General features: G+C 45.8%; 2 protein-coding genes across 7 annotated transcripts in view; one reads left to right on the plus strand and one right to left on the minus strand.

The window, feature by feature from the left end:
• The window catches only part of MTMR1 (myotubularin related protein 1), a 66,008-nt gene extending 59,893 nt beyond the window's left edge, over positions 1-6,115 (plus strand). For all 4 annotated transcript variants that reach the window (XM_075941092.1, XM_075941094.1, XM_075941093.1 and 1 more), the window contains one exon: positions 425-6,115. In XM_075941092.1, coding sequence (XP_075797207.1) covers positions 425-589 — 165 coding nt within the window. In that variant the 3' untranslated portion in view covers positions 590-6,115. The remainder of the gene's footprint in view (positions 1-424) is intronic.
• Positions 6,116-9,171: 3,056 nt separating this feature from the next.
• CD99L2 (CD99 molecule like 2) overlaps positions 9,172-26,413 on the minus strand; it is a 90,097-nt gene continuing 72,855 nt past the window's right edge. For 2 of the 3 annotated variants that reach the window (XM_075941100.1, XM_075941099.1), the window contains 7 exons: positions 26,209-26,301; positions 24,424-24,465; positions 21,469-21,534; positions 18,414-18,449; positions 18,035-18,154; positions 10,571-10,636; positions 9,172-9,859 (listed from right to left, as the gene is read on the minus strand). In XM_075941100.1, coding sequence (XP_075797215.1) covers positions 9,789-9,859; positions 10,571-10,636; positions 18,035-18,154; positions 18,414-18,449; positions 21,469-21,534; positions 24,424-24,465; positions 26,209-26,301 — 494 coding nt within the window. In that variant the 3' untranslated portion in view covers positions 9,172-9,788. The remainder of the gene's footprint in view (positions 9,860-10,570; positions 10,637-18,034; positions 18,155-18,413; positions 18,450-21,468; positions 21,535-24,423; positions 24,466-26,208; positions 26,302-26,413) is intronic. The other variant, XM_075941101.1, reaches the window with a different exon arrangement.

Below are 26,413 nucleotides of genomic sequence, written 5' to 3' on the forward strand. Positions count from 1 at the left end.
TCAAGAGAAGACTTTGTGATCAACTTCCCTGAATTTTGGAAGCCCTGAAAAAGTCAGGACCTTCTCAGATTGCACAAAACTGCATCCAGTCACTTTTCTGTGCAAAGTAGCATGGGACAACTTTATGGCTTTTCCTTCCCCCATACTCTTGTCTTTGGGCATCCCTTTAATACGTTTGTACAGCCTCCTAAATAGGGCCCCTACCAACTTAGTCATGTTTGACTAAGGAGATGAGGAAGCTGACTAGAATGAATTACTTGAAAATGTTAATAAGGAAATAATCACTCCAAATATTGAGATGTAATGAAATTCACTAGAAGCTTGGGGTTTCTCATGTCACAACAGAAGAAAATAGCAGGTGTATTAATAATGGAGAAGTTGACTAATTATTATAATACAAATACTTCTCTTGTTACACCCCCAGATGCCAATTCATCAGAATCTGAAGGAACTACTTGCCATCAGAGCTGAGCTCCAGAAGAAAGTGGAGGATTTGCAGCGTGAAGCTGCTACACGATCCATTTCTTCATCATCGGATAGAGGGTCCTCTCCTTCTCACTCAGCCACACCAGTGCGCACTTCTGTCTGATGTGCAGCAAAAGCCATGTAAAACTGTTCATGTCAGGTGATCTGCATTTATCTGCCTAGAGACTGGTGGAATATTTTTCCTGTCTCCCAAGGATTGTGAGTGACATAATTGCTATGAATCTACATGCCTTATTCTTTTGTGTCTGTTTCTGTTATGATGAGGCCAAAAAGAGCTTCAATAGTTGTGATGATATTTTCTGAAGTTGGCAGTTCCTGTATGTGTTTTGACATCCCTCGCTAAATCATCAATTGTAAAATTAACTTTATTTTGAGCAACCAACAATTTAACCATCTTAAAAAGGAACCCATCTGTCAGACAGATAATGTGTGAGGCTTTTTGCTGCCTTGGGTACAGAGGCTGGTTGAGAAACCCAAATGAAATGCCATGTAATGTTTGTGCTTAATCAGAACATTGTGAGAGATCTTCTGAATGAAAGCTCTTTATTTAATGCAGTACATTATTTTTATCTAGAGCAACTGCTATTATTCTTGGGGACATATTTAAGTAATTGATGCACTTTGAAACAGATTTTAAATTAAATATTTTCCAGTGCAGCCAGTTTTACACTTTGAGTAAATATGCCATTAAGAATGAATGGTAATGAAAGTAAACAGGATTTGTCAATTAATACACACCTACTGGTACTTGTATGATGTAATATATTTGGTGAAGCATGGATTTTAGTTTTTTTAAATGCCTTTTTTTACAAGTTTAAATAAATCTTTTGACTGTTTGTTGTCCCAATTCACCCTCATGAATAGGAGACAAACTTAATCATGTCTGTCTTGTACTCAGTAACTTGTTTTCTAGCAAATGGTTACAGTTTGGATTAGACTAACAGTGAACTATGTAAATTGTATAGTCTGTATAGTTCCATGAATTTTAAATGTGTCCTGTTATATATATATATATATATACACACATACACACACTCACACTCACACTCACACTCTCTCTCTCTCTCTCTCTCTCTCTCCAATTCTGTATGTATTTATGTACATGCGTATGTGATGTTAAACATGCATACTCTTCATTTTCCAGTTATGGGGTCAGAAAATTGATGCTGCCTCTCCAAATGTTTTGGAAGATATTAACTGTTACAACTTTGATGTTTTTAAATAGGATCTTAATTGGTTTCCTTGCAGTAATAAAGCCTTTTGTTTTTTGTTTTTTAAATGCCAACATTTTCTCTCTAAATATTTCCAATCATTTATCCACATTTTTTACATAAAATCTTATTTCTCATTTTATTCCATTTTTATTTCAGAACTATTTGATCCATGTCATAGTGACACCTAGTTTTTTTTAAAACAATTCTGTAGTTTTCTCAGCAGGCGTGGAAGTGAAATGTGCTTGAAATTTCCCTTTATTTTTTCCTTCCTGCGTGACCAACCTTTCACAAGAATCCCAGTCTCCTCCTTTGAGCATTGAAGAGACTGTAACTCCACTTGCTGGCCTTGAGTTGTATGAGTCACGTGCTGCCAGGAGGAGGAATTAACCCTGCTTCTTAAGAATTAATTTGTTCTGTACACTAGTTGTCATTCTCACTGTATGTGGATAGCCATTGTCCTGCTAAGCTAGATGGAGGTCAGGAGACCCTGGATGTCTGTAATTAGGCTGCAATTTATTCCTAAATGTCTGGGAGTACCCGGCAAATAGAGTTGTAGAGCATAGGTAATGCCATACTCGTTTACATGTAGCCAGGAGGTAGGGAAAGGGCTGCTGTCAGCCCTTCCCCTTTACCCATCAGGTCCCCAGCCGATCTGCAGTTGGGCTATCTGCACCCCTGCCTCACATGCATTTGGGAGGAGGGGCAATACAGGAGCAGGGGGTAAACTCCTTCCTGTACTAGCTAGCGGCATCTTAGCCTCTCTACCTTCCGCCTTCTACTCCTTTAAATCCTTTAGCAGTCTGTTTGATCATGGGATCCCTTCTCTCCGGAGTATCTGCACTGAACATCTGTCCCAAGGAGGCACCACAATCATCTTGGCTGTGCCGTGAGGCCATTGTTGTATGTCACTGTGCCAAAGTCCCTTTCCCCGCTTCTATCGCAAAGCTGTTGTGCTTAACACCAAACTGGTGACTGCTTCTTTTGCAAGTGTGAACTGTGTTGATACAAATTCTGTATCGTCTTATACACAGTGCACTATGCCTTCCCGTGTCCTTTTTATTTCTGATAGTAAAACATATTTCTATAAGGGTCTGTACACCTGAAGCAGAATAGTTTGAGGACCAAGATGCCACATTTGTTAATGTAAATCTCTTTTGTAAGAGATAACTAAGATGGTTTTTATATAAAAACAACACTAAGTATACCAGCAGTGAATTTTATACAGGCAAAATATGTTGAGTTGTGAATTAAACTCCTTAGTGCTTCAAATTTAGCATGGCATTTTATCCGTCTACTGAAATAGAGCAGGCTGTTTTTTAAATGAAACCTAAAGAAAGTAATTTGAAATTTGTTCTTTGTTAGCACTAGTGATCTGGAAAGATTGTGCGCCACAGTAACTGTAAAAGGGATAGTTGGAATAAGTGTAGCACTTTCAGCTATTAAACTCTCTATGCTCAGCTACAATGCATGGATTCATTATTATACAGAAAAGTGTCACTCGTCCCTAGAAATAGTCTATACGTGCCACAGGTTTCAACATGCCCAAGTGACCCTGTCATTTCAAGAATAGCATCTGAGGGATCATCCTGATATAATGGGGAGTAATAAGCAAAACTGACGCGCACTCAATAGATATTGACAAAGATACTTTTTTGGTTTTTTACTCTGGAATGTGAAGTAAAATGATCTCTCAGCTCTGCTCCCTGTGAGTATTCAGCATCTTATCCTATTCAGTGAAAAAATTATTACTCTTTACTCCTGTAAAAACAGCAGTGGCAACGCCATTCTGTGAGCGGGAGCAAAGTTCTGTTCTGACTGATGCATCTTCAGTGGAATTGTTAACTATGTTCCAGTAGCTGAACGTTCAGAATCTGTCCTCTGTTCTACCTGGACAAATCTCCTGCAGACAAAGGAAGCATGTACAAACTGAGGCAGATTTGACAACGTGTCAGAGATCCCAGCCTGGGTCTGAAGCATTGGTAGTTAAACCTAAACTCACCAACTGTTTTAAGGTGCCGGAACAAAACACAGAAGTCATATTTCAGAGCTGAACGACATTTCAAATGAAATCTATTTCCCTCTGATTGGTTAAATGTAATTCAGTTTAAAAAAACAAAGCCCAAAACCACACTTCATTTTTACTAAACTGGTAAATATAATTGTGTCCAACTGTTCCCAGAGCACTCCTCCCCATTGTTAAACCCTATCCCCTTGTCAAGGAATTAAGGCTGATATGAGACATGTTTATGTTTACTCTTAATTTTTTTAATAAAACTAGACTTTGGCATGCTATATTTAATCAAAATGAGTGACACTGCCAGGTGAAAATAAGACCTAAGAAATCTCCCAGTCCACAGTTGAATTCTAGAAAGGCATCCAGCAGAACAGGTAAGGCACACTGTGAAAATTATGTGTGTACTCACAAACTTTTGTATAAAAAGTGTTAAAAAGCAGAAAAGGGTACACTCTATTTTTTATACGCATAACCTTAAAACTAAAATACCAAAATTCTCCTGCTTATCTAATCACCTGCATTTGTCAGGGAGAATGAGATTTTTACTGTTCTACATCAAAAACTAGTCAGCAACAAGTAGTATCAATTTTAAAATGGGCAACATGCTGAGTCACAACATCTGGGGCCAAAATCTTAAGTTTATAAATCATCATTGCAGGGGAATTTCACCCACGGAGGAACAAATCCAGAGTAATATATTTCAGAATTCTTTGGATTACTAGAAAACTCGGGGGGGTAGGTCTACACTTGCACCCTCTTTCGAAAGAGGGATGCAGCTGAGTGAAATTGTAAATGAAGCGCAGATTTGAATTTCTTGCACTTCATTTACATAATCACGTACTGCCGCTATTTAGAAATGCCCTATTTCTAAATAACAAATGCTGTGTAGACATGGTTATTTCGGGAGAAATCCCTTCTTCCGAAATAACCGGTAAACCTTGTATGAGGAACAAGGATTATTTCGGAAGAAGGGTTTTCTCCTGAAATAACCATGTCTACACAGTGTTTATTTCGAAATAGCGGTGGTCCGCACTTACGCAAATGAAGCACAGGAAATTCAAATCTGCGCTTCATTTACCATTTCACTCAGCTGCATTTGCATCCGTCTCTCGAAAGAGGGTGCAAGTGTAGACATACCCTGGATTCCAAATTGGCTACACTGAGTTGATCAGTGGTTTGGGATGGGACAGAGTTAAGGTTATTAGTTCTGTTATAAACTTTTCCATTCTTGGCAATATCCTTACTTGCAAATTTTCAAGAAAAATTCTCAGCAAGCCAATACTCTTCTCTTAATGTGATTAAAAATAGTTGAGGTAACTTTAGTAGGGGTGTGTGTGTGTGTGTGTGTGCGTGCGTGCGTGCACGCAGATACATTTAAAAATATTCCTCCATCCTTTGTCAAACACACGCAAAGAAAACACACAATACCAAATGTCACTGTATGAGTCAGTCTGTTTTTATTCATGATTTTCCAATGGTAGTTCAGCTATCAAATTCCGATTTTCCCTATAATCCTTATATGCACATTAGCAAAATGAGTCCACTTTTTCACAGTGTAATACACAAATTAAATTTGGTACAGATCAATTCTGCCTTGTAAACTGTAAGCCCTGCTTTTAAATGAAGATTTCATTCAAATAAATTGTTTACTCTATCTAATTTCATCCATGCTGTTTTTGAACATTTGTCTCAGAGCAATTTTTAGCAACTAATGCTGTCTTTCCACTTCAGATCTTAGCATTTTTCTTCATTTTAAATGGTTCTTTTCATGGACTAATTCTACTTTTACTACAACAAATAAGTCACTAATTATACTGGGTTATATGAAAATGTTATTTAATAGACCTTCCGATGGTGCAGTAAAAAGTGTCAAGTGAAAAACAATGTGACAATTTTCTGGTTTGAAAAGACAGCTACAGCTTTACCAAAAAACCCCAGAAGTCATTAAAATATAGTAACAAGCTAAAACTTTGACTTGTGACGATTTCTTATCAAGGATCTATTTCATGTATGTACAGAAAACGATTTGATTTTTCTGTAATTATAAGTGAGCTCAACTAACTTACAAAATTAGGGTAGGCTGAGTGCATGTCCACAGCACAGGGGTATATAAGCTTGTAGCAGGGGCTTGCCTATATTTTGGACTAAGTTAATTCATTTCAGCTCCTTAGAGACTAACAAAACAGGTAGCGTTAGGCACAGGCACGCTAACTGAAAATATTTTTTCCTCCTTTCCCTCCCCATCCCCTCCTCTTTTTCTGCTATTTGTGCCTTTGGACCCCTTACTCCATTCATCTGAAGAAGCGGGTTGTGCCCATGAAAGCTCCTACTTTTTTGTTAGTCTCTAAGATGCTGCAGGCCCATTCATTGTTTTTTGTTTTTTTCCAGTTACAGACTAACACGGCCACCCCTCTGCGACTTTCATTCATTTCACTTAGCATTGGATTGTGTCTCCTTTGTCCTGTATCCTACCACTTTTGACTTGCAGCTATCGCACCCCACCCCCCGGATACTTTAAAGGGGACTATCTGAGATAATGTACGCAGTTTCAATACAGGGCTTCTTTTTTTGTCACCTATTTCTAAATATGAGGGTCTTTAGGAGAGAAGCAACAGCCCTATCAAATTCCCTTGGAGCACAGAGTAAAACATAACAGCTACATCTAGATTGGCATGATTTTCCAGAAATGCTTTTAACGGAAAAGTTTTCCGTTAAAAGCATTTTCAGAAAAGTGCGTCTAGATTGGCACAGACGCTTTTCCGCAAAAGCCCTTTTTGCGGAAAAGCGTCCATGGCCAATCTAGACGCACTTTTGCGCAAAAAAGCCCCGATTGCCATTTTCGCGATCGGGGCTTTTTTGCGCAAAAGAAATCTCAGCTGTCTACACTGGTCCTTTTGCGCAAAAGTTTTGCGCAAAAGGGACTTTTGCCCGAACGGGAGCAGCATAGTATTTCCACAAAAAGCACTGATTTCTTACAGTAGGAAGTCAGTGCTTTTGCGGAAATTCAAGTGCCCAGAGTAGACAGCTGGCAAGTTTTTCCGGAAAAGCGGCTGATTTTCCGGAAAAACTGGCCAGTCTAGACACAGCCAACTTGCGCTGCTACTGAGAAGTTACAACTAAGAATTAGTCTAGATACCGTACAAGAAGACAAAAAAAGGTGTATGTCCCTCCTGAGATTGCACAGACACTCAAATGACGAAGAATGGGGAGACAAAAAAATGCCACAAAAACCAGAGTAATTGTACTTTAGTTTAATATTTAATACATTGTCATAGTCCTAGATTTGTTTGGATTTTTCTGTCCAATTTACTAACCTTTTTGAAGGTAAGTCTGTGGATAAATCTCACTTTTTTTTTTTTTAATGCAATACACTCAGTAGTTGCTTCTCCTGCACTCCACATTATGCTATTGTAAACTTGGAACAGGATTTCTGCTGAGTACATCCGTACTTTTCTTAATATTGTAACTATACATTAAGTAAGGCATAATTGGTTACCAGAATCGTAGAAAAGACTGGGGGGAGGGAGGCAGAAATAGCTTCTGGGCTACCAATTTCTCAGTTCTAAAATCTGGTATTCTCAGCTAAATGATTTTGCAATAAAAAATGGCAATATCTGTTAGTGATTCACATGTCTCAAATGTTCTAGTTTTCAACACTCCCTGCAAGGGTTAAGTGATCTGTGCTAAAGTAAGCAAATCTTGAACATGCCAATCCACTGGACAGTAGCCACAGTGACTGTACAGTGCAATAATAATGAGTCCTATGGCATGTTAGAGACTAAGACATTTATTTGGGCATAAACCCACAAATGCTCATGCCCAAATAAACGTGTTAGTCTTTAAGGGTATGTCTACACTAACTCTCTAGTTCGAACTAGGGTGGCTAATGTAGTCATTCCAACTTGCAAATGAAGCCTGGGATTAAAATATCCCTGGCTTTATTTGCATGTTCCCGGGCACAGCCATTTTTAAATGCCCGGTAGTTCGAACTCCCTGCCCGCAGATAGGGCTAGGTAGTTCGAACTAAAGCCCCTAATTCAGACTACCGTTACTCCTCCTGCAATGAGGAGTAACGGTAGTCCAAATTAGGGGCTTTAGTTCGAACTACCTGGCCCGTGCCGCGTGTAGCCGTGGGCAGGGAGTTCGAACTACCGGGCATTTAAAAATGGCGGCGCCCGGGATATTTTAATCCCGGGCTTCATTTGCAAGTTCGAATGACCACATTAGCCACCCTAGTTCGAACTCGAGAGCTAGTGTAGATATACCCTTAGGTACTGCAGGGCTCTTTGTAGTTTTTGCTGAAACAGACTAACCCAACTACCCCTCTGAATCTTGTCACAGTGCAGTAACAGAAATGCAACAAAAATTGACAATCTATACCCACTTGAACACTTTCTTTCATCGGCAACAATGAAATATGGAATTACGTTCACTTGATCTACCCAAGAAATGGCTCCTAGTGCTGTACCGGGGCCATATGCTAACCTTGATCTCCAATATTTATCTAAAAATGATTTTACACTACACATGGTCGGCTAAGAAACAAACTACGGTGTTTGTTTGGAAATATACAGTCACATGAATTCAACTTTGTGGCTTCGCTAGCATGTGGGTTTCTTTATGTGCTCTTCAAAATTCTGCAAACCACCACACTTCCACCTTCATAAAAAGTCTAGGATATCTGAGCCCTGGTCTATATTACTCCCACATTCCTGTTCTATCTAATCTACGTCGCTGCTCTTCTCCCGGTGTCTTCCGCACAGTAAGGTTGGCAGGGAAGCTGCTCTCCCACCTATTTATTGCATCTAAACAGACGTGCTAAATCGACTGTCAGTGTATGTCCCTGCAGCATCAATGTAGTGAAGACAAGCCCTAAGCAAGTATGAATACTGTATTCCTGGTCTATTTTCCCTGCTCCGGTTCCACAGAAGCCAATGGTTACACGAGAACTTTGGAAATAGCTTATTACGTTTTGTTTTGTAATCCAAATACATTCATAAAACAAATGTATTTCTGCCTTTAAAGCTATTATAAGGCTTTTAAATGCATGTGTCAAAAACCAACAGAGCATAAGGAATTGTACAGCTGCTGCAAAACATGTATAGTCAGTTACACAAAAACATACCTAGGCTTATAGACATACCTACAGGCACGGCCCCATGCAAGTCACTTCCCAAACTCGCTCAGTTTTAACTTCTCTCTGAATTCAAGCGACTCTGAAATCTGAACATGTCCCTAGTTCCATACAGATGTCCACAGTTTTCAGTTAATCTCACTGACAAGGTAGACGTTACGTTTGTGTTGTCACAGCCAAATGCTGGAAGTCAAGGCTCAAGGGCCGGTATCAGATGCAGCCACGTATGACAGCTTTACCTGCCAAAATCCCACAGGGCATGGACTGCAATTAGCGGTATCATTATCTGGTATCAAAATCAGGCCCTTGCCTGTGAGTAGAAGTCTAGCATGACGTGCATCCTCAACTCAAAGCCTCCAATGAGCAAAGGCATTTGTCATCTCCCAGGACCTAGCCAGAGGCACGCACTTCTTATGTCTGTTACTCTAAAGAGCAAAATCCACAATCAGCTGGCTGCACACACAATTTTCACTGCTGACACTGGCCTGTGCAGGCTCATAGCTGATGGCAGAAATTGGCTGGAAGTGATTTACAAAGGTTCTCGCATGGTTTGCTTTGGAGCGTTATTTTACAGGCACTTTGTCATCCTCACACCTGCATGCTCTGGCACTCTTTGAAAAAGACATTATCCCAGCTGCTTGTCCCGCAAGTGAAAATCCTACATGTAGCTTGGAAGGCTATTGAAGCACCTCTTGTGGTTTTGTATACAACTTGATATCAATCCTACATTATTAAATTCCATGTAAACATACAACTCTTTACAAAAACAAAAAAAGACACTGACATTCTAGCCCTACAGCTTGTATCAACAAGAAGCCACGTCTAGTCTAAATACACATTAAATAGCTTGGATCCAAATTAAATTAAAAGCTGAATTACAAGCATGTGAAATGGTTTGTGTGTGTCTGCTGCTAGCGCTCTTCCAGTCCAAGGCCATGCACTAGACCTTCGCGTTGTCTTGTGGTGGCTGCGGCGGCTCGGCTGACTGTGTTTCTAAAACCGAATATTTAACTGGGGAGGGAGAGGAAAAAGAATACAACAAAGAATTAAAAGTCCTAAAATACTAGTCAAGTGGGGCATGATGGTGGGAGGTGCTCAGTGGCCTTGGGAAAATCCTTTCATCTGCACCTATGTTTTCCCATCTCTAAAACACAGCTGATGACCTCCTTTCAGCAAGTAATTTAAGAGCCATTGCTGACAAGTCTTATGGCAAAGTATTACAGCCCGTTTTTTGCAAGATCCAGCTCCAAGGCCTCTGGATTTACAAGTCTCTTTTGTGTGTGCAGTAAGTGAGCCAGTGCCGCTGTGGCTGTGGTATGAAAAGTGGCAATGCCATCAGTTATATCAGGGTGGCCAACCCATTACATGAAGAGAGCCGAAACAGTGGTGGAAAAAATACAAAGAGCCGCACCAGAATTGAGCCACCGCACCCCTAGAACCCCCCCCCAAAAAAAGGCCTCCCCTTCAGGCTCCCGCCAGCTGTGCTCACCGGGTTCAGGGAACTGGGGCCATTTGTAGGGGCGCATGGGGTGGCTTCATGAGCTGCGGGGGAGGCTAAGCAAGCCGTGGGTTGGCCACCCCTGAGTTACATCAATGCTATGACTTGCTTACTCGAGAGAGGCAGGCCTGGAAGCCGCGTGTGACACTTACAATGGGACGCACGTACTGATGTTCAGCAGAAGTTGTGAAAAAAAAACCCAGGGGTGCCAAAAAACCACTCACCTTGAGGCTCTTCAGTTACAACAGCTTCTGTGTTTTCTCCTTTCACATATTCCGCATTAAGCCCCTCTGTGAAGCGATGATAAAGCGAGTCAGATAGGGAAGGAGACCGTGAAGATTTTTATGAAGACTTTTGCAGAATTGTCAGTAATGAAGTGTGTCAGCTGCGTAACTAAAAACGCCCTCTTCCCAGCCTCCAATGGGCTAGTGGCACAACAGATGACTATCGGAAAACATCAGAGAACACTGTACCTTGCAAAGGTTGACAGGCTTTGCAAGATACCATATATCCTTGTTCAGAAGGTCTAACTTCTAACACTATTCCTTTTCTCTGACTATGTGCAAGGTAAAGACATGCAACAACCACATGAGACCACCCTCCACACTAACAGGGCGAGAGCTAAATAAAACTGCATGAAAAAGGTGTGATCTTTAAACAGTTTCCATACAGCAAGGGCACCTTCTCAACAGCCATATACAGTCTATTTCTCACCAAATACTAACTTATGCAGCGGTATCTTACCAAGGTGTGGGGAAAAGCAGTTTTGAGCAAGCCTGTTTGCGGCAAAAACATCACACAGAGGTCCCCAAACGTGTACTAGTTAGAGCTTTAAATGCAAAAAAAGAAGCCTCCAAAGTGTGCAGCAATTAGTAAGGCAAATGCAGGCCTGATTCAGCTCCTCCTTTTAGTAGCACCTCATGCCAGGCTGGGAGCTGAGCTAGGGTGAAGCCAATCAGGGTTGCGAATAAACAGACCATTGGCCGCAAGCACTGAACTGGCCTTGGCGTCTGTGGAGCTGGGTTCAGCTGCACCCATCTGGCCCAGGATCTCCTGATTTCCACTGGCTAGCGGTACAGAGCAGGGCCGCCAGCCACCCCCACCAGGCCCGTCAGAACCTTTGCCCGCTATACACAGTGCTTGAGGGCATCAGCGCTGCAGCACCTACCTGCAGTGTCTTAGGGCTCCACTAACCCAGCCCCTTCAAATACCAGCACAGAACTACCCCCGGCGTCCAAACGTTTACCAGCGAGTTTTCTTAGGCGTTGTCATTCTGCGGCACAGGGCTGGGTCTTCAGCACGCACGTGGGTACATGCACACGTTGTACCTGTCCCTTGCAAGGGGCGAGCTGCTATCAGTGCTCAGCCGCCCACCTCGTGCTGCTCATCTCTGGGCCACGGGGCATGCCTATGCTTTCAGTCAGGCCTCTATGCTCTTGTGGGCCTTCCCCTCACCCCCCCATCTCTTGCACTCAGGCAGTTGATTTACTTTTCTGCTCTACACAAGCTCAGGGCAGGCACAGTCCAGAAGAGTGCTGCAACAGCCCCACTGCAGCTGAACAGTGAGTCCTGCTGCGGGGGCTTGCACTGGGAGCAGAGCTGCCATGGAGGACACTCCACCAAACATGCTCCCTGGGGGAGTGCTGGGCAGGAAGGAAGGGAGAGGAACAGGCAGTAGAACAAGGGTTTCATGGCTTAAGCGGGAAAGCAAAGTGGGCGGAAATGCAAGGCCAACGTTACCTTGCCCCTCTGCAGCTTTGAACAACAAACACACGAGTCTTACCACAGGGCACCGCCTCTCCGGAAAAGAACTCCCCACGGCACCGCGCCTGGCACTCGCACCCGGCGTGTAACCCGCCCTGCTGCCGCCTGTGTCTGTGCACCACGTGGGCACGGCCTGACTTAGGCTGGGAGCAGCCTGTAATGCTGCTTCTGAACAGTAGGCAGAACCCGCTACCCATAGGTATGCTGACAAGTTGGCCAGCCTTCCTCCCAGTACGCGGTGGCAGCGCGCCAGTGGTATGGCCACTAGGGAGCACAGGCCAGCAAGCCATCTGCTCCCGGAAGGCAGCAGGGGGCTGATGGAGCCCGCCTGGCTGGAAATGGGGGTGTTGTAAAAACAAGGTGCTTGGGGCTGCCACTCCGCACTGTTCACTTAAACGGGATCTACGCCTGTCACGCTGTGGTACAACATGGCCCATGTCACTGACACTGGCTAACGCCCCTGCGATGCTCCGTAGGTCTACACGAGACACATCAGGTTGGCTTACAGAGTGCCACTCGAGCGTGGCGCCGGCTTCCCACTGGGACGCCACCGGGAGTGCTCCCTTACTCCTTGCGACTGTGAGGAGGACTGGCCTCAACCAGAGCCGCCCTCAGCATTTGATTTAGCAGGGCTTAACGAGCCCCACTGGCTACATCCAATGCCCACCGATCGCTCTCTGGTGTGTCATTGTAGACTTGGCCTGAGGCATTTCAAAGCAAGGAGCAGCTGTGTTGAAAGTGAACGGCAGGCCCGGGCTACTGTTTAACAATGGCTCAATCCACACCAGGGTTAGCAACCCTGCCAGCCAAGGCCAGCAGAGCACAGAGCGTTGGCATTTTGGGAAAAGCAGATTCTGGGGGCCCGTGGGACACTGCATGGGGAAGATGATGCTGTATTGGCCTACTTCTATTCCCAGGCCGCATGCCCGGCCCAATCAAATAGCTAAGACCAGCTCGAGGCAGCAGGCGATCTAGGCAGAAAGCGATCGCTGCAGGGGACGGGCTCCACAAAACCGTTTCCGTGTCTGCTGTTAGCGATCAAGTTAAACACTCCCGGCAGCACAGGCAGAGCAGGGTTAACGGTTCAAGCCCACACTGCCCTGTTCTGCCCCGGTGCAGGGCAGACGTCAGAGGCTGCCTGGCAAATACCTCTGAGTTAGGCTTTTGTCCCAGCTGAGGGCTGGGTGGTTTTATGGTAAAGGCGCAGGCCTGGTCCAAGTGGAGCTGGGTTTGAGGATGAGCTCTCTCTATGTGAGGGGGAAGGCACCTGCAGCACACTGAACTCATGTGCCCAAATCTCTCTCTGCCTCAATTCTCCATGTACAAAATGGGGCTCTTACTTTGCTCACTCACTGAGCAGGCTGCATGGAAAAATGCAGCAGGAGACCCATGATTATCCCCTGCACCTGTTAAGCTACAGCCTGTTCAAAGGAGGTGAAAGGCCATATGGCTAAAAAGCTGAAGGGATGAGAAGGCCAAAATGCACTACAGTGACGCGTAAGATGGGCCCTGCTGCCTGGCCTGGCACTAAGGAAGATACAGCAGCTGCCAAACCACATGGCTGGTCACTTGTGTGATTTACTTGTCACATGATGACAGGCCCCTAAGGCACGCTGGCCCTGTTACATCTGTGGGGTGGGTCTATTAATGCTGTTGGGAGGCAGGGTGCGAGATACAAGTTGTAGGAAAGGGGCCCAACAGCTGCCCGCAAAGCCGACATTTTCTCCTCTGCTGGTGCAGGAGGGCTTCCGAGTAACACAATGGTGAGGTGAGATACAGCGAAAGCCACGACCCACCCAAACAGCCACCTAACAGCTCCTGTGGGTGAGCAGTGGGCATTCGCTTGCTGCTCACAGCAGAGGTTTGGGAAACAGGCCTCCTGCACGCTTCTCTTCCTTGATCTACCTACCACGAGCTTGCAGGCTACCCTTGGGCCAATTAATAAACCTGTATGCCCTGGTGTACTTGGCAAGTAGCAGCCACTGACTGACAGGGCGTCTTGGGAGGCACAAGGCATGGGACACATTCTGAGCCCCTCTGACCAGGCGTGTAATGTATTTCCTGCTCTTAGTGCAACTCGCTAGAAAACCAATTCACACGGGAGCTGGGGCAGGGACATGAGAGTCTGAAAGTGCAGAGCATCTTTCTCTCCCCTTATTTGCTTCAATGGGTGTTGCCGGTTCTCTCTGCTTCAGGCCCAGTCGCCGTACACAAGTGCAACATGCTGGCTGGCAAAAGAAAGGCCTTGCTCCAAATGGTGAGGGCAATGCTAACAATGCAGGGGCACTTTCTAATGGAGACGGGTGCCCAGCTCCCACTGGCAGTACGGCACCTAATTCCCTTAGGCTGCTTTGAAATTCCCAGCCTTACGCTTAAGTCTCCTTTCCGTAAGTGTAACCAGCACGTCTGGCATTCTCCCCTGTAACAGCTCAGGCACAGACGTACTGACTTGGTTCTGCTTGACTAGGTCCTGTCAGAACCCCACTAGGTCATCTTGATGCTCCATGATACCAAGGTGATGACTATTTCAGGACAGAGAGGCCATGTCTACACTACAAGGTTATTTTGCAATAAGTTATTTTGAAATAACTCCCAAAATAACTATTTCAAAATAAGCTTACTCCTCTTCAGAAGCGGCAGTTACTATATTGAAATAACGAGCCCTTTCTTTTGAAATAACAGGCTTGATAGTGTGGACCTCGCCTTGTCATTTTGAAATAGCTCCCCTGTGTAGACATGCCCAGAGGCATAAAGGATACGGAGAAAACTGGGAAGAGTGCATGAATATTCAGTCTAAGGGTATGTTACGTCTACCCAGCACGCTTATTTCAAAATAAGCTATTTCAGATTTTTTTTTCCAAAATGGCTTTTTTTTTCCAAAATAAGCTATTTCGAAATAGCATGTCTGCACTACAGGGAAGCCTCAAAATTAGTCCAAGGTAGACTTCCCTAATGTGGATGTGCTGCCTCGAATTAGAGCGCCAGGAGGCACTGGAGAATAACGAGCTGAATGGCTCTGGGGATGAGCTATTTTGAAATAGCTATGTCGGAAGAGGTGTTATTCCTCGCAGAATGAGGTTACAAAAGTCAAAATGAGCCATCTGTTATTTTGAATTATTTGGAAATAACAGAATTGCTGTGTAGGCGCTCGCATTGTTATTTCGAAATAACTGTGCTGTGTAGACACCCCAAGTGAGCTCCAAAATGCAAACTGAGCCCTATACCTTCGCTTTTGGACAGACTGGGAGAGAGACACAGAAAGAGCCAAGTGTGCCTTTGTGCTACCAGCGCACGGTCATTCCATAACACAGCAGCCTCTCCCACCACATGTGTTTTGCTGGGATAACACCAAACACAATTTATGTTTTTCAATAAAAAGCCAGTTCTGCGGCTGCTGACTGCTCTCGGATTTCTGTCATGCAATGCAATGCAGCTAAGGCCTGACATTATCCCAGCATGCCATGTCTGATGGCTTAAATTAATCCTCCTTTATAATTAACTTTAATTTCCTGCTGCCTTTCTGGGCTTTGCTTCTTTCGGCTTCCCTTTTATCAAAGCCTTTTTTTAAATTATTTATTCTTTCCAAAATATCATTTAAATGGGGGGGAACATACAAGGGCATTTTAGTCTATCACATTCATTCGACTTTTCCTGCTGATCTAATTTACCAAAACTCTTACCTGCTTGTCGCAGCCGCAGCCAGCAAAATTGCAGCGTTTCAGTGTAAGTTTCTGCCCCAATAGTGAGGGAGACGCTCAAGGGATTTTTAGTTGATTAATTTTAAATTAGCTTTTCTAGCTGTTTATAACAACTCCTTGGAAACCCTGCACCAGAGCATCCCGTCCTGTGCTTTCCAGACCACCGGTGTTCAAATGTCAGCCCTGAATTAGCTCGTCTTTGCCCAGTTGCTACACAGCATTAAAGACAGCTACGAAAACTACAACCAGCATTTTCCCCTGCACATCCCACACAGACGCACCTGCTGTGGCTGCCGCAGGGATGTTACACGCCAGGGAGTGGGAGAGAGAGTGGACCAGGGGCCGGAGGTGTCCATAAGACGCCTACTCTCATGACCCACATGATGGAAGGGTTTGAGAACAGCTGCCTTGCCACGGATTCTGCAACTTCTTCCTTTACCAGCTCCCATTCCTCCATCTCTCATGCAACGGAGCTCGCCTGCCCTGCCTGTGACCGCTGCCTCCCTTTCAGAATCCTCCTCTTTGTGTTTCACTGTCCCCCATGGACCTCCCCAGGCTCTCAACAGCCTGGTCTCCCCTCCTTCCTCCACCTGTGCAATGCGAGCCCCTCCCCACAAGCTGGCTGAGCTTGGCACAACAGCCATTCGCTATGCAGCACCTGCCCTCTGGACAGCAAGAGCTTCTTGCCAAACCTCATCTCCGAGTTCGTCTTACTCCTCTGCCCTCCCCCGTCGCTGCACCTCACCGTGTCCCTCGCTGCTGTGATGGCAACTCTACCACCGTGTTAGCGAAGGTGCACAATCAAAGGAGTCTGTCCAGGTGACTGAACAGGTTCAGGGTCTCCTGCGGTGAAGTGCTCACTATCAAAGGTGCTTTACAGAAAACAGACGTGGCTGAACTGTAAACCCCTAAATCTGCTCCTTCCTCGTTGCTTGGTTGTTGTAGGGTCGCTCATACAGGCAGGACGGCTGCATTTGTTATTTTACCAATGGGAACAGTGGAATCTTTTATTTTAGAAGGCAATCTTTCCAGCTAAGCTCGACAGACAGATGCCTGGGGCGGGGAAGACCCTGGGGCTACTAAATGCAATTGTGTAGTATGCAACATTGTTATAGCCACATCCTGTAGGACCCCCACTGCAGGCCTCTTGCTGGCACTTTTTCCCAGCATGCCTTTCTGCGGTAAGTCCTTTAAATGTGACAGAATATAGAGGAGCCATTTTGGAATCAGCTGCTGCTTGCTGTATCTCCTCTCTTGGCCTAAGTTTTCAACTCCAGTTATATTTCCTCTCTCTTATTCCTCAGTCCATGGAGTGTGTGCGCGTGCATTGTCAGTCAACAATTCCATGTGCAGAGGCAAGGGGCAGCAGAGTCCCCTCACTGCACTGCAGATGGGGGTAGCTGCTGGAGGAGCTTTTCCCCTTATCAAATGGCAGATCTGAACAGTTTGGTCAGTGTTGTAAGAAAAAAACCAACCCCTTAGACCCAGAATTCCTGCGGGAGACCGAACAAAGCTGCCCCTTGCAAGGGCCAGAGCTGACACCCGCAAGTTCTTTCAAGTTCCAATGAATACTTTATCCTGACAATATTCCTCTGCCAGGTGGAGGCTGATGGGGCAGGGAAGCGTCTCCCTCTCCCCCGCCCCCACAGGGTTAATTTCAGACAATAATAAATCCCAGTCCGGTGTCCCCCGACTTTCTTCTTGTTCCTGCACTTCCCAAGGTGCAGCTCAGCTCCTCATGCCCTGCCACAGAGAGATTGTGGTGGAGGCCAGGCTGTATCCCGCCAACTACGCACACCAAAGGTTTGCTTCCAGCCTAGACCTTCTCATGCTGCCTGTTGCCCTCCCCTGCAGTCCTTGCTCTTTCAGCTACTTAGCCCACGGCTGGAAAACATTTGGGCCCCCCCGGCTAGGGACGCAGCCATGCAGCACTGCTCCTATGAGCTGATGCGGCTGGAGCTGCGAGGTGGGTACCACAGCATGGTTGCTGCAGCCCCAAGGGGGATTAATTTCTCTGAGGATTCCATGGGGGGAGTTGTCCCCCCCACAAATCCCTGGGGGGGCTCTCCCCAGGGGCTGCTGCCCCCTCCTCTTGCACAACATGGGGGAGGTTGCTGCCCCCTGCGTGGACCCTCAGGAGAGGTGCTCAGGACCGTGCCCGGAGGGGCTCGCCTCCTCTTTCCCCAGCAGGCGGTGTGCTCTGCTCGGCACGCGTGACCCACTTACGTTGTATGCTAAAGCAAAACTTCTTTTGCTGGTAGGAGATGTAGCTGGTCACGGCGCCGATCAACGCCATGGCGAGGGCGCTGGCTATCCCCGCGATTGTCCCCGTCTCGGCGGTGGTGCCTACAAAACGCAGGGATGCGTGTCATGCTTCCACGCAGATCAAGGTCTGGAACAGTTATTCCAGGGATCCAGCTGTTCTCTTCCCTCCCCCCAGGCCACCTAGGCTCTTCTGCAGACTCCAGGGTTGGCCAGGACTTGTGGTCTGGGATGTGTGGCTGGCAGGGGCTGGTATTCGCACACGTCTGTCACTCAGAGGTGCCGCGGTAGCAGGGTCGGCCTAGGGCTGAGCAGAGCTGGGCTTCTGCACATCACCACCTACCTGCATCATAGTCACTGCCGCCGCCGCCGCCGCCACCTGGAAGAGAGACGAGGGGTGTTAGGGCTGAGGCGGACGATTTGCATTCGTTGGTGTCGGGGGGGGGGGATCAAACTAACGGTGATGCTGTCCATCACGCCAAGCCTCAGCTCTGCTCCCCATCCCCTGACTGACTCCTCCAGCCTGCCCCTGCAGCCCCACCAGCACTGCAAATACCTCCTAGAGCTGAAAACTCCCCTGCTTCCGGGGTGGCCGGCTGTGAGGAACTGACAATGCCCCGGGCTCTGCGACAATGTCACAAACAGCTTATGCCAACTGAGCGCCGTAAGCGTCTACAATAGACTTTCGATCCTGCGAATGTGTCTCACTCACTCCACCTCCACAGAGCGGCTACACAGCGATGTCCATGCAGCAACAACACCAACTGTGGCTGGCTTTCAGAAGCCACCCCCCAATGCCCCACGTGGGCAGGGCTGTCAGTACAAGCGCTCCTGGTGAGGGGACACACCGCCTACACAAGCAGCAAAGTGTGGAGACACACAAGTGATCCAATCACCATGGTAACTGCACACGGAAGTGAATTAGGGTGACTTTAGTGGTGCAGACTGCCCTTAGTGGCCAGCACTTTAAGGTCCCCCTGTCTCCCGGGGAGTCTAACCCCCGAAATATGCAGGCAATAGAAACTGGGACAGAAAGACAAAATGGAAAAGCGGAGGGAGGACCAAGAATGAGCGAGAAAGAGAAATTAGGCTGACAGTAGCTGGCAGCAGCTATGCAGCCACAAGAGATCTTTCGGAAAAACTTCTTCCGGAAAAGAGAGTCCACACTGCAAAAGCGCATCGAAAAAGCGATCTGCTTTTTCGAAAGAGAGCATCCCCACTGAATGGACGCTCTCTCGCATTTCGGCTGTGATTACTATGGACGGAGTGGCCACCAGGGCACTTGTGCTTTTTCCAGGAGGCCTCTTCTCTCAAAAGAACTCCCTCTTCCCCGTCCACACACCTTCTTCTGAAAAAGCTTTTTCAGAAAAGGGCTTCTTCCCCACAGAATGAGGATTACCAATGTTGGAAAAACCCCTTTGTTCTTTCGATTTTCTTTTGGAAGAAGGCGATTGCAGCGTGGACGGAATATAACGGCGTTTTTCTGAAAATACTCTGTAGTGTAGACATACCCTCACAGAGGCGTTCAGCAGAATCTAGTCCTACAAGTCTGAGTACCCTACAGCACCACTGCTTCCAATGGGAGCTCAGCACCTTGCAGAATTAAGCCCATAACAGCTGCTCAGAGATTTGACAAGCTGTGTTTTAGCAGGAAGCACTCATGCCCCAAACGAGTCGACTCTCACATTCGCTTATTCCAATCAGAGCCACAACAGAGACGAGACTCAGTGCCCAGGAAGGAATCCCGGGGAGAATTCTCACTCACTCCAGCAGAGAATCCCAACGGGGATGTTCCTTATTATTTTATTTCATCTTTTACAAACTGTGATACAGTGACCTTTATTCAAGACGCACTTTGTACAAAAGTACCCAAGCTGTATTCAGAACCAGAACTTGGCTTGCCAGACCTATTCATTCTTTCACCATAAGGTGGGATCTGTTCCAGGGATTTGATGACTCTGCCTCTCCTTTCTATTTGCTTTTGTTGTGAAGACATCATACATATTATCAGAGGAGCCGTCTTAAGTGGGTAGCCCTTTCTGTATGGCAGAGGAGCTCTCGATACCCTATTCCTGTGCTAAGCAATGTTTTGAGCACTGACTATAAAGGAACGATAACTGACAAGCTATACAGAATCACACAACCTACTTGCATTGTCAATAGAAAAATGTGCAGCTAAGCTCCATAATGCCAAGGAATCTTTATTTAGCCTGAAACATTTTTTAAAACTGCTTTCCTGGGAGAAAGAGGATCAGGAGTAAAACAGTTCCCTCCAAAATCTACAGTTAACAAAGCACTGTAAATAAAACTTGCATTTACAGAAGTGGGTCAGCATAGTATTAATTACTCCAGTGCCGCTTGTCTTTAGCACAGGGAAATACTGATTGGGCTGGGGGTGTTCATTTTTTGAATATTAATACTATGGATCTCAATAACTATGAAGCCTAATGCATTCATCTTAACCCTCAAGAACCAGTAGTGAAGGAAAGCTTTTATCTTTTCTGCCATGAGAGGCAAAATGTCCGTATTTTCAAAATATTAATCACGAAAGGTAATTCCCTGAGCCAGTTCCCAATGCAGTGGGGCTCATGCCCTGGACTACACTAGGAGTTGGCTCATTCCTCAGAGGACTTTCCTCCCCATAGGTGAAGCCCAAAACCTAGAACTTCCTAACTGATGAAGTAAGTCCTCACCCAGCGCCCACTGCCGTTAAGGAATGTTGACTTCAATAGGAGCAAGAGCAGGTCCTGACAGTAAAATCCCAAGTAACGACCACCCTATCTTGTAAAATGCAACTTTTAGACGCTTGCTTACTATCCATTAACATAAAATAATTGCTCCTGGTTTTGGAGTTAAAGAAACCAATCGTCCAAAAGTCTTCTCCCTCCTGCCAGTGGAATTTACGTTTGTTCCTTACCACACTCCTCCTCCCAGGCCTCAGTGTGTAATTCTGAGATTCATGTGAAGAAAGAGACTCTTGAATCATGCCAGAAAGGTGTGGACAAGCTTAGGGTAGGATGCTTTGTGATCAGAACAGCTGCTCTTCTTCCTGTACTGCAATCCATATGGGATGTAGTGCTAATAAGGGAACAAATTCATCTGCATAGGTGTCTGCTCTTCGCATTCCTACAACTTCCCCGGTCTCGGGGGCCATGAAGGCTGCAGACACCCTGCGTTCCTCTCTCCTTGGCTTTGCTGGGATACAGCTAATGTCCCCCTTCACCAGAGCTAGCCAGGGCCTTTCCCCCATGTCCATAATACTCTTCTCCTGGGGGACATTTCTTAGTTTCACACTGGCTCTTCTGGGAGCCAAGGATCCAGAACCAGTAGCATGCGCTCTCTGGCTTGGGGTAGAACCCAACAACAGTGGACGTGGTCAGCACAGTGTGAAGACCTACCTTTCTTCTTATCAGGATGGTAGTCCCCATCATCCAAAACACCGACCAGGTCCTCATCTGAAAATGCTAAAGCAACCAAAGAAAATGAGCTGGCTTCCTGTAAGTCAGACATTGCTATATGTTGCATATTCAAGGCCTTTCACCAGATTGTTCAGTGACCTCTACTAACCCTGGCAGGCAGAAAACTCTCTGCTAAAGCATCCAGAAGGTTGCAAGTGGCACTGCTGGATTTACATGGAGTAGGAGAGGGTGAGAAGCTGATGAGCATCAGCAATTGGGTATCTCACTGTCATGTTGTTTCCCTGACAGTGCCCACATGGTGCTTTGGGAATGATGGATCTGCTGAGACATACAAAAAGGAGTATCTCTTGCTTACCAATCTACCGTCTACCACACAGCTAGTCACTCAGTGCCATATTTGAGCTGTGCAGACAATGCAATTTGAATACAGTCTGTCTTCTGAATGGAACCTTGCAAGTATCCTGAATTCAACAGGAGCACCCATCTGTGTGAGCATCTTGTCATCTTACTGTGCTCCAAGTTCGGGAGTGGCACAGATTAAGAGAGGCCCGTTGGTCTATTGGTGGGTCATGCAGTACTGGTTCGGGTTTGGTACGTCACTGTATTCAGACGGGCTGATTTTCTCATTTAACTAGTAACTGCAAATATTAATACTGGTTAGTATGAAACCACAAGACATGGGGGGGAGGAAAGCATGCAAGGAGAGAGAGGCTGGTCTGCCAAAAGAATTAGTTCAGCAATGTCTCTATCTGTTCCCTGGTGCCTTTCATTGGCTTTATCCAAATTAAGCACTAGGGCCTTATTTTGGGGCTAATCCAAAGCCTACTGACGTCAATGGCACTGATTTTAATGGACTTTAGATTCAGGCCCTAGCAGAAGTCTTGAGCACCGGCTGTTTGTGGGCAAGGCCGATGCTCGGCTCCTAGAAAAGTCAGACCCTTGCCTCTTCAGGAAGTTCTCCATTTAGCAATTGGCATCGTCCTCATTGCACTCAGGTCAGCTGGCACACAATGGGCTCTGGACCAACCTTCCCTCTAATCTTTTCCATCCACGTGCATATTTTTTCCATCCTTTGTGTGAAATAAATGTTGTGATGTGCATCAATGCATGTGTGAATGTGCACCACCAGTAGAAATACAAAACCTTAGCTGTGGGTGCTCTGCTAATCAGCTGGATAGCACTGGAATCTCTCCTGAGAGGACGCACAAGCCCCATTCTGGCTTGTGCAACCCCTGATTGCCTATTGAAAAAGTTCCCCGTGGAGCAATAAGGAACCCACTTTCAGGTTTACTCAGTCTGCATCGTGCTCATAGGAGAGGCGCATAAACTCTCAAAAATCAGTTGTAAGTTTGTCTCTGAAACGGCTTCCTCATCCAGCCGGGTGGGGGGTGTGTGTGTGTGTGTGTGTGTGTGGAGCTCACTGGTTAGAGTACGCCCAGGAGATATGCGACGTTAACGTTTAAATCCCTGTTGTTCCAAACCAGACAGAGACAAGACATGAATCCAGATATCCCACACCCAAATGAAGTGCGCTAGATCACTGGACTATGGAATACAAGGGAGGTGCCATCATGTTTGTGTGAAAAGACATTGGTGGACAGGTGCCTGACTCCAGGAGAGGGTTCATGGCTGTGAATCCCGCATTAAGCATTTAACATTAGGCCGTCTCCCCAGCATTTCCTATTGGCTACCTTAGGCAGCTCCCATTCAGCATGCTGGCTTCTTTGAATTCTTTCAATAGTACTTAATCTGGGGTTGTGATCAATTTTCCTTCTAATTTTTTTCCATCTGCATGGAATAAATTTTGTCATGTGCACCAAGGAATGATTTTATGTGCACCACCAGTAGAAACACATGCTGCCAGCTGTGAGCACTGTGGATGCTCTGCTAATCACCTGGGAGGCATTTAAATCTCTCCTGCACAGCTGCCCAAGCGCTCAGCTCACAGGGAAGACCGGCTGTGATTTCCACTAGTTGGCCGGGTTCCTACAAGTTAAGCACTGCAATGTTCGGCATGACAATGCCTAAATCCCCCTGATGAATCCAGGCCTGACAAGGACAAGATGGGAACTGGAAAACAGCTGGTTTCCACAAATTGTTAAGGACATACTATGCAAACTACAAGCACATACTGAGCATCCAAACTGCAATCCACAGGCACAGCAGTGTTCAAAAACCCCTTTTTCTCCCTCAAGCAGGCCGTAGCTTCCGTGCTTGTTTGCGCTCTGTCGCTTAAAAGGAGATCATGAGACAATGTTTAATGGAAAAAGCATGGGGCCTTTTTAAGTGGTCACGAGTTCTGTACTGCGTGTACAAGGGCAGCATTTAAAACACCACAGCTTACAACAGGCTCTAGGCATTTATTTAAGGACTAAGGGGTGGAGTCATTATTTTGGCAAGCGGGAGCTTCACTCTCCCAATTCTAGTACTAACAGAATGCTGCTGTTCTCAGCTGAAACCACTGTCAAGTGACATAGATTAGAGCAACCCCATGGCTATTCTAACCACATGTGCAGGGCAGAGCATAACCAGTTCCCTGCTAGTCCCACCCCTCTGTTGTACTGAGAAGATACGGGTTAGAAAAGGACATCTGGCTTCATGTCTTTTTGAAAGGGAGATGCTACTGCATTTGACTTTTTTTTTTAAATACATATTGGAGGATCTCCAGCAGAAGCACTGTGCATGGACACATTTCTAGCACAAGTATCTAAGAGAGAATCTCTGAGAAAATAAGTTTAATACATGCAATATTGAAATAGAGAAATATCAAGAGAGTCCTCAATTAATAGGAAAACTAGTGTGGATATTCAAGCCATTACATTCCCAATTTATTTTTCAAATAGAAGAAGAATAAAAGAAGTTTTCAGTGCTTAGTAAAGCAGGTCCAGAAAGCTAAGATTGACAAAAGCAAAGAGCCAGTACAGGACTCCTTACCCTTTTTTCCACCTCTTGAAGGGTTACCTTTACCTTTCGAGCCTGGAACAGGATTCTTTATTCATTAACTGATCACAGAAAACAGCATTTATGGATTTAGGATTTGCAATTAGATTAAAAACAAAACTAGCAAACTGTATGGAGACCAAAATGTAAATTGGAACAAAACGCATCAAGATTGGGTATAAATTACTATGAGAGAAGCTAGGTTTTGGTACTTGGTACCGACACGCTGACTCTTTAGATTTTCCCGAACAAGTCTAATAGATTTCAACAAACCATGACAGCAAAGTACTTGCAAGTCACCTAGCTAATAACATCGAATGTAACATCTGATTATTAATTATACAAGCTGTAGAGCAGTGTATTCCATGCAAAAGTTGTGCAAGTCTTTTCTAGATCTGTGCTCAAGGAAAAATAATTCCATACAAACGAGTTCCCACCTGTAATATTTTGGGAATGGAAAAAGACCTCCTACCCCATACTAGGCTGGGAATTAGGACCACTCTACATTTCTCTGTCTTGGTAATGACCAGGAGGCCAAAGAGCATATACCCTAAGCTATTGTGTACGGAGAACCTAGCAGAACTGCCAGTAGCTTATTAGTCAGAGGGATAATGAGAAGTACAACTAGGGGACACGTACGTCAATGTGTAAATAACCAGGGAAACACTAGGTCAGGCCTTCAATACAAAATATATTGTATCCCTTTAATCTTGCAATAACAGATGTTTCCTCCTCATTCCTCTTTATGGGCTTGATCCATTGATTTCAGTGGAGAAAGCCCTAAATGTGCAGAGTCCTATCTGGCCTATGTGTCTGCCACTCTAAAGATGGGGGGAAGCTGCAGGGAGCAAGGATGTTAAGTAGTGAGTAAATGATTAATCGTATTGGGGGAGTACAATTTGTATCGAGTACACGATTAGTCGATAAGGGGCCACTGCGGCTCTGCAGTTTAAATGTATTAGGAGCTGGGCATGCAGGCAGCCCGGCTACTACTATATTTAAACTGCAGAGCAGCAGCAGGAGGAGGTCTGGGACCCGGCATGAGCCAGGGTTGGAGCAGTCCCGACTCGCGCTGGGTCTGGACCACTGCAGCTGCAGCTCTGCCTTTTAAATATAATAAGAGCCACCTGATATAAAGGGAGTGCAGGGGAGGGGGTAATGTGAGTAGTCAACTGGACTGATCAACTATTCTTTTACATCCCTAGCAGGGAGAGCTGTATGCTCTGGCCCAGGGCAGAATTTGGCCTGTCATGTGTAAAGGAAAGACAGGGCAATGCTGTAAATTTGGCTAGAACAGGGGTCTCAGACTCACAGCCCCGTAGGCCATCTATGGGCCTGAGCATATTTGCAATCCAGCCTGGGTGATCCGGCGCGTGCACTCACTCCACTTCACTCCCCCCAGACTCCCATGCCAGCCCCTCCCCCCCAGTAATCCCCGGGGCTGCATCCCTTAAAGGAGGTCATGTAATGGGGGGAGAGGACGGAGTTGTGATGAGAAGAGGCAGGTCTTGGAGGATGGGCACACCTTCCACTCCCAGGCTGCCTGGTCCTCCAGGCCAGATTGCAAATATGCTCCAAGCTGTAGATGGCTCATGGGCGTGAGTCTGAGACCCCTGGGTTAGAGGAAGAGCTTACGCTCTGAAAAAGTCTGAAAGGGAAGTGCTATCCCAGGGGCCTCAGCTATTGTTTCCCACTGTTTATCATTCCCCTGAGTCATAAGGAAAGAGACAGCCTGATGCTGCAGGATCTAGAGCAGAGTAAGAAAGTTCATGTACGTACCATTATCAGGTTTTACATTTGGCTTCCCACCGCCTTTTCCTTCATTCTGATCATCTAAGGCATCGGCTAAGTCAAAGTCCATAGGATCCTTTGCTATAAAATACCAAACTGGTTAACCAAGCATTCCCTGGCTCTTATTCAACACTCATTAATCTAATCCAGGGGTTCTCCAACTTCATGGTGACATGACCCCCTTCTGACAACA

The sequence above is a fragment of the Pelodiscus sinensis genome, chromosome 13 (genome assembly GCF_049634645.1).
Source record: "Pelodiscus sinensis isolate JC-2024 chromosome 13, ASM4963464v1, whole genome shotgun sequence".
Taxonomy (NCBI): Eukaryota; Metazoa; Chordata; order Testudines; family Trionychidae; genus Pelodiscus; species Pelodiscus sinensis.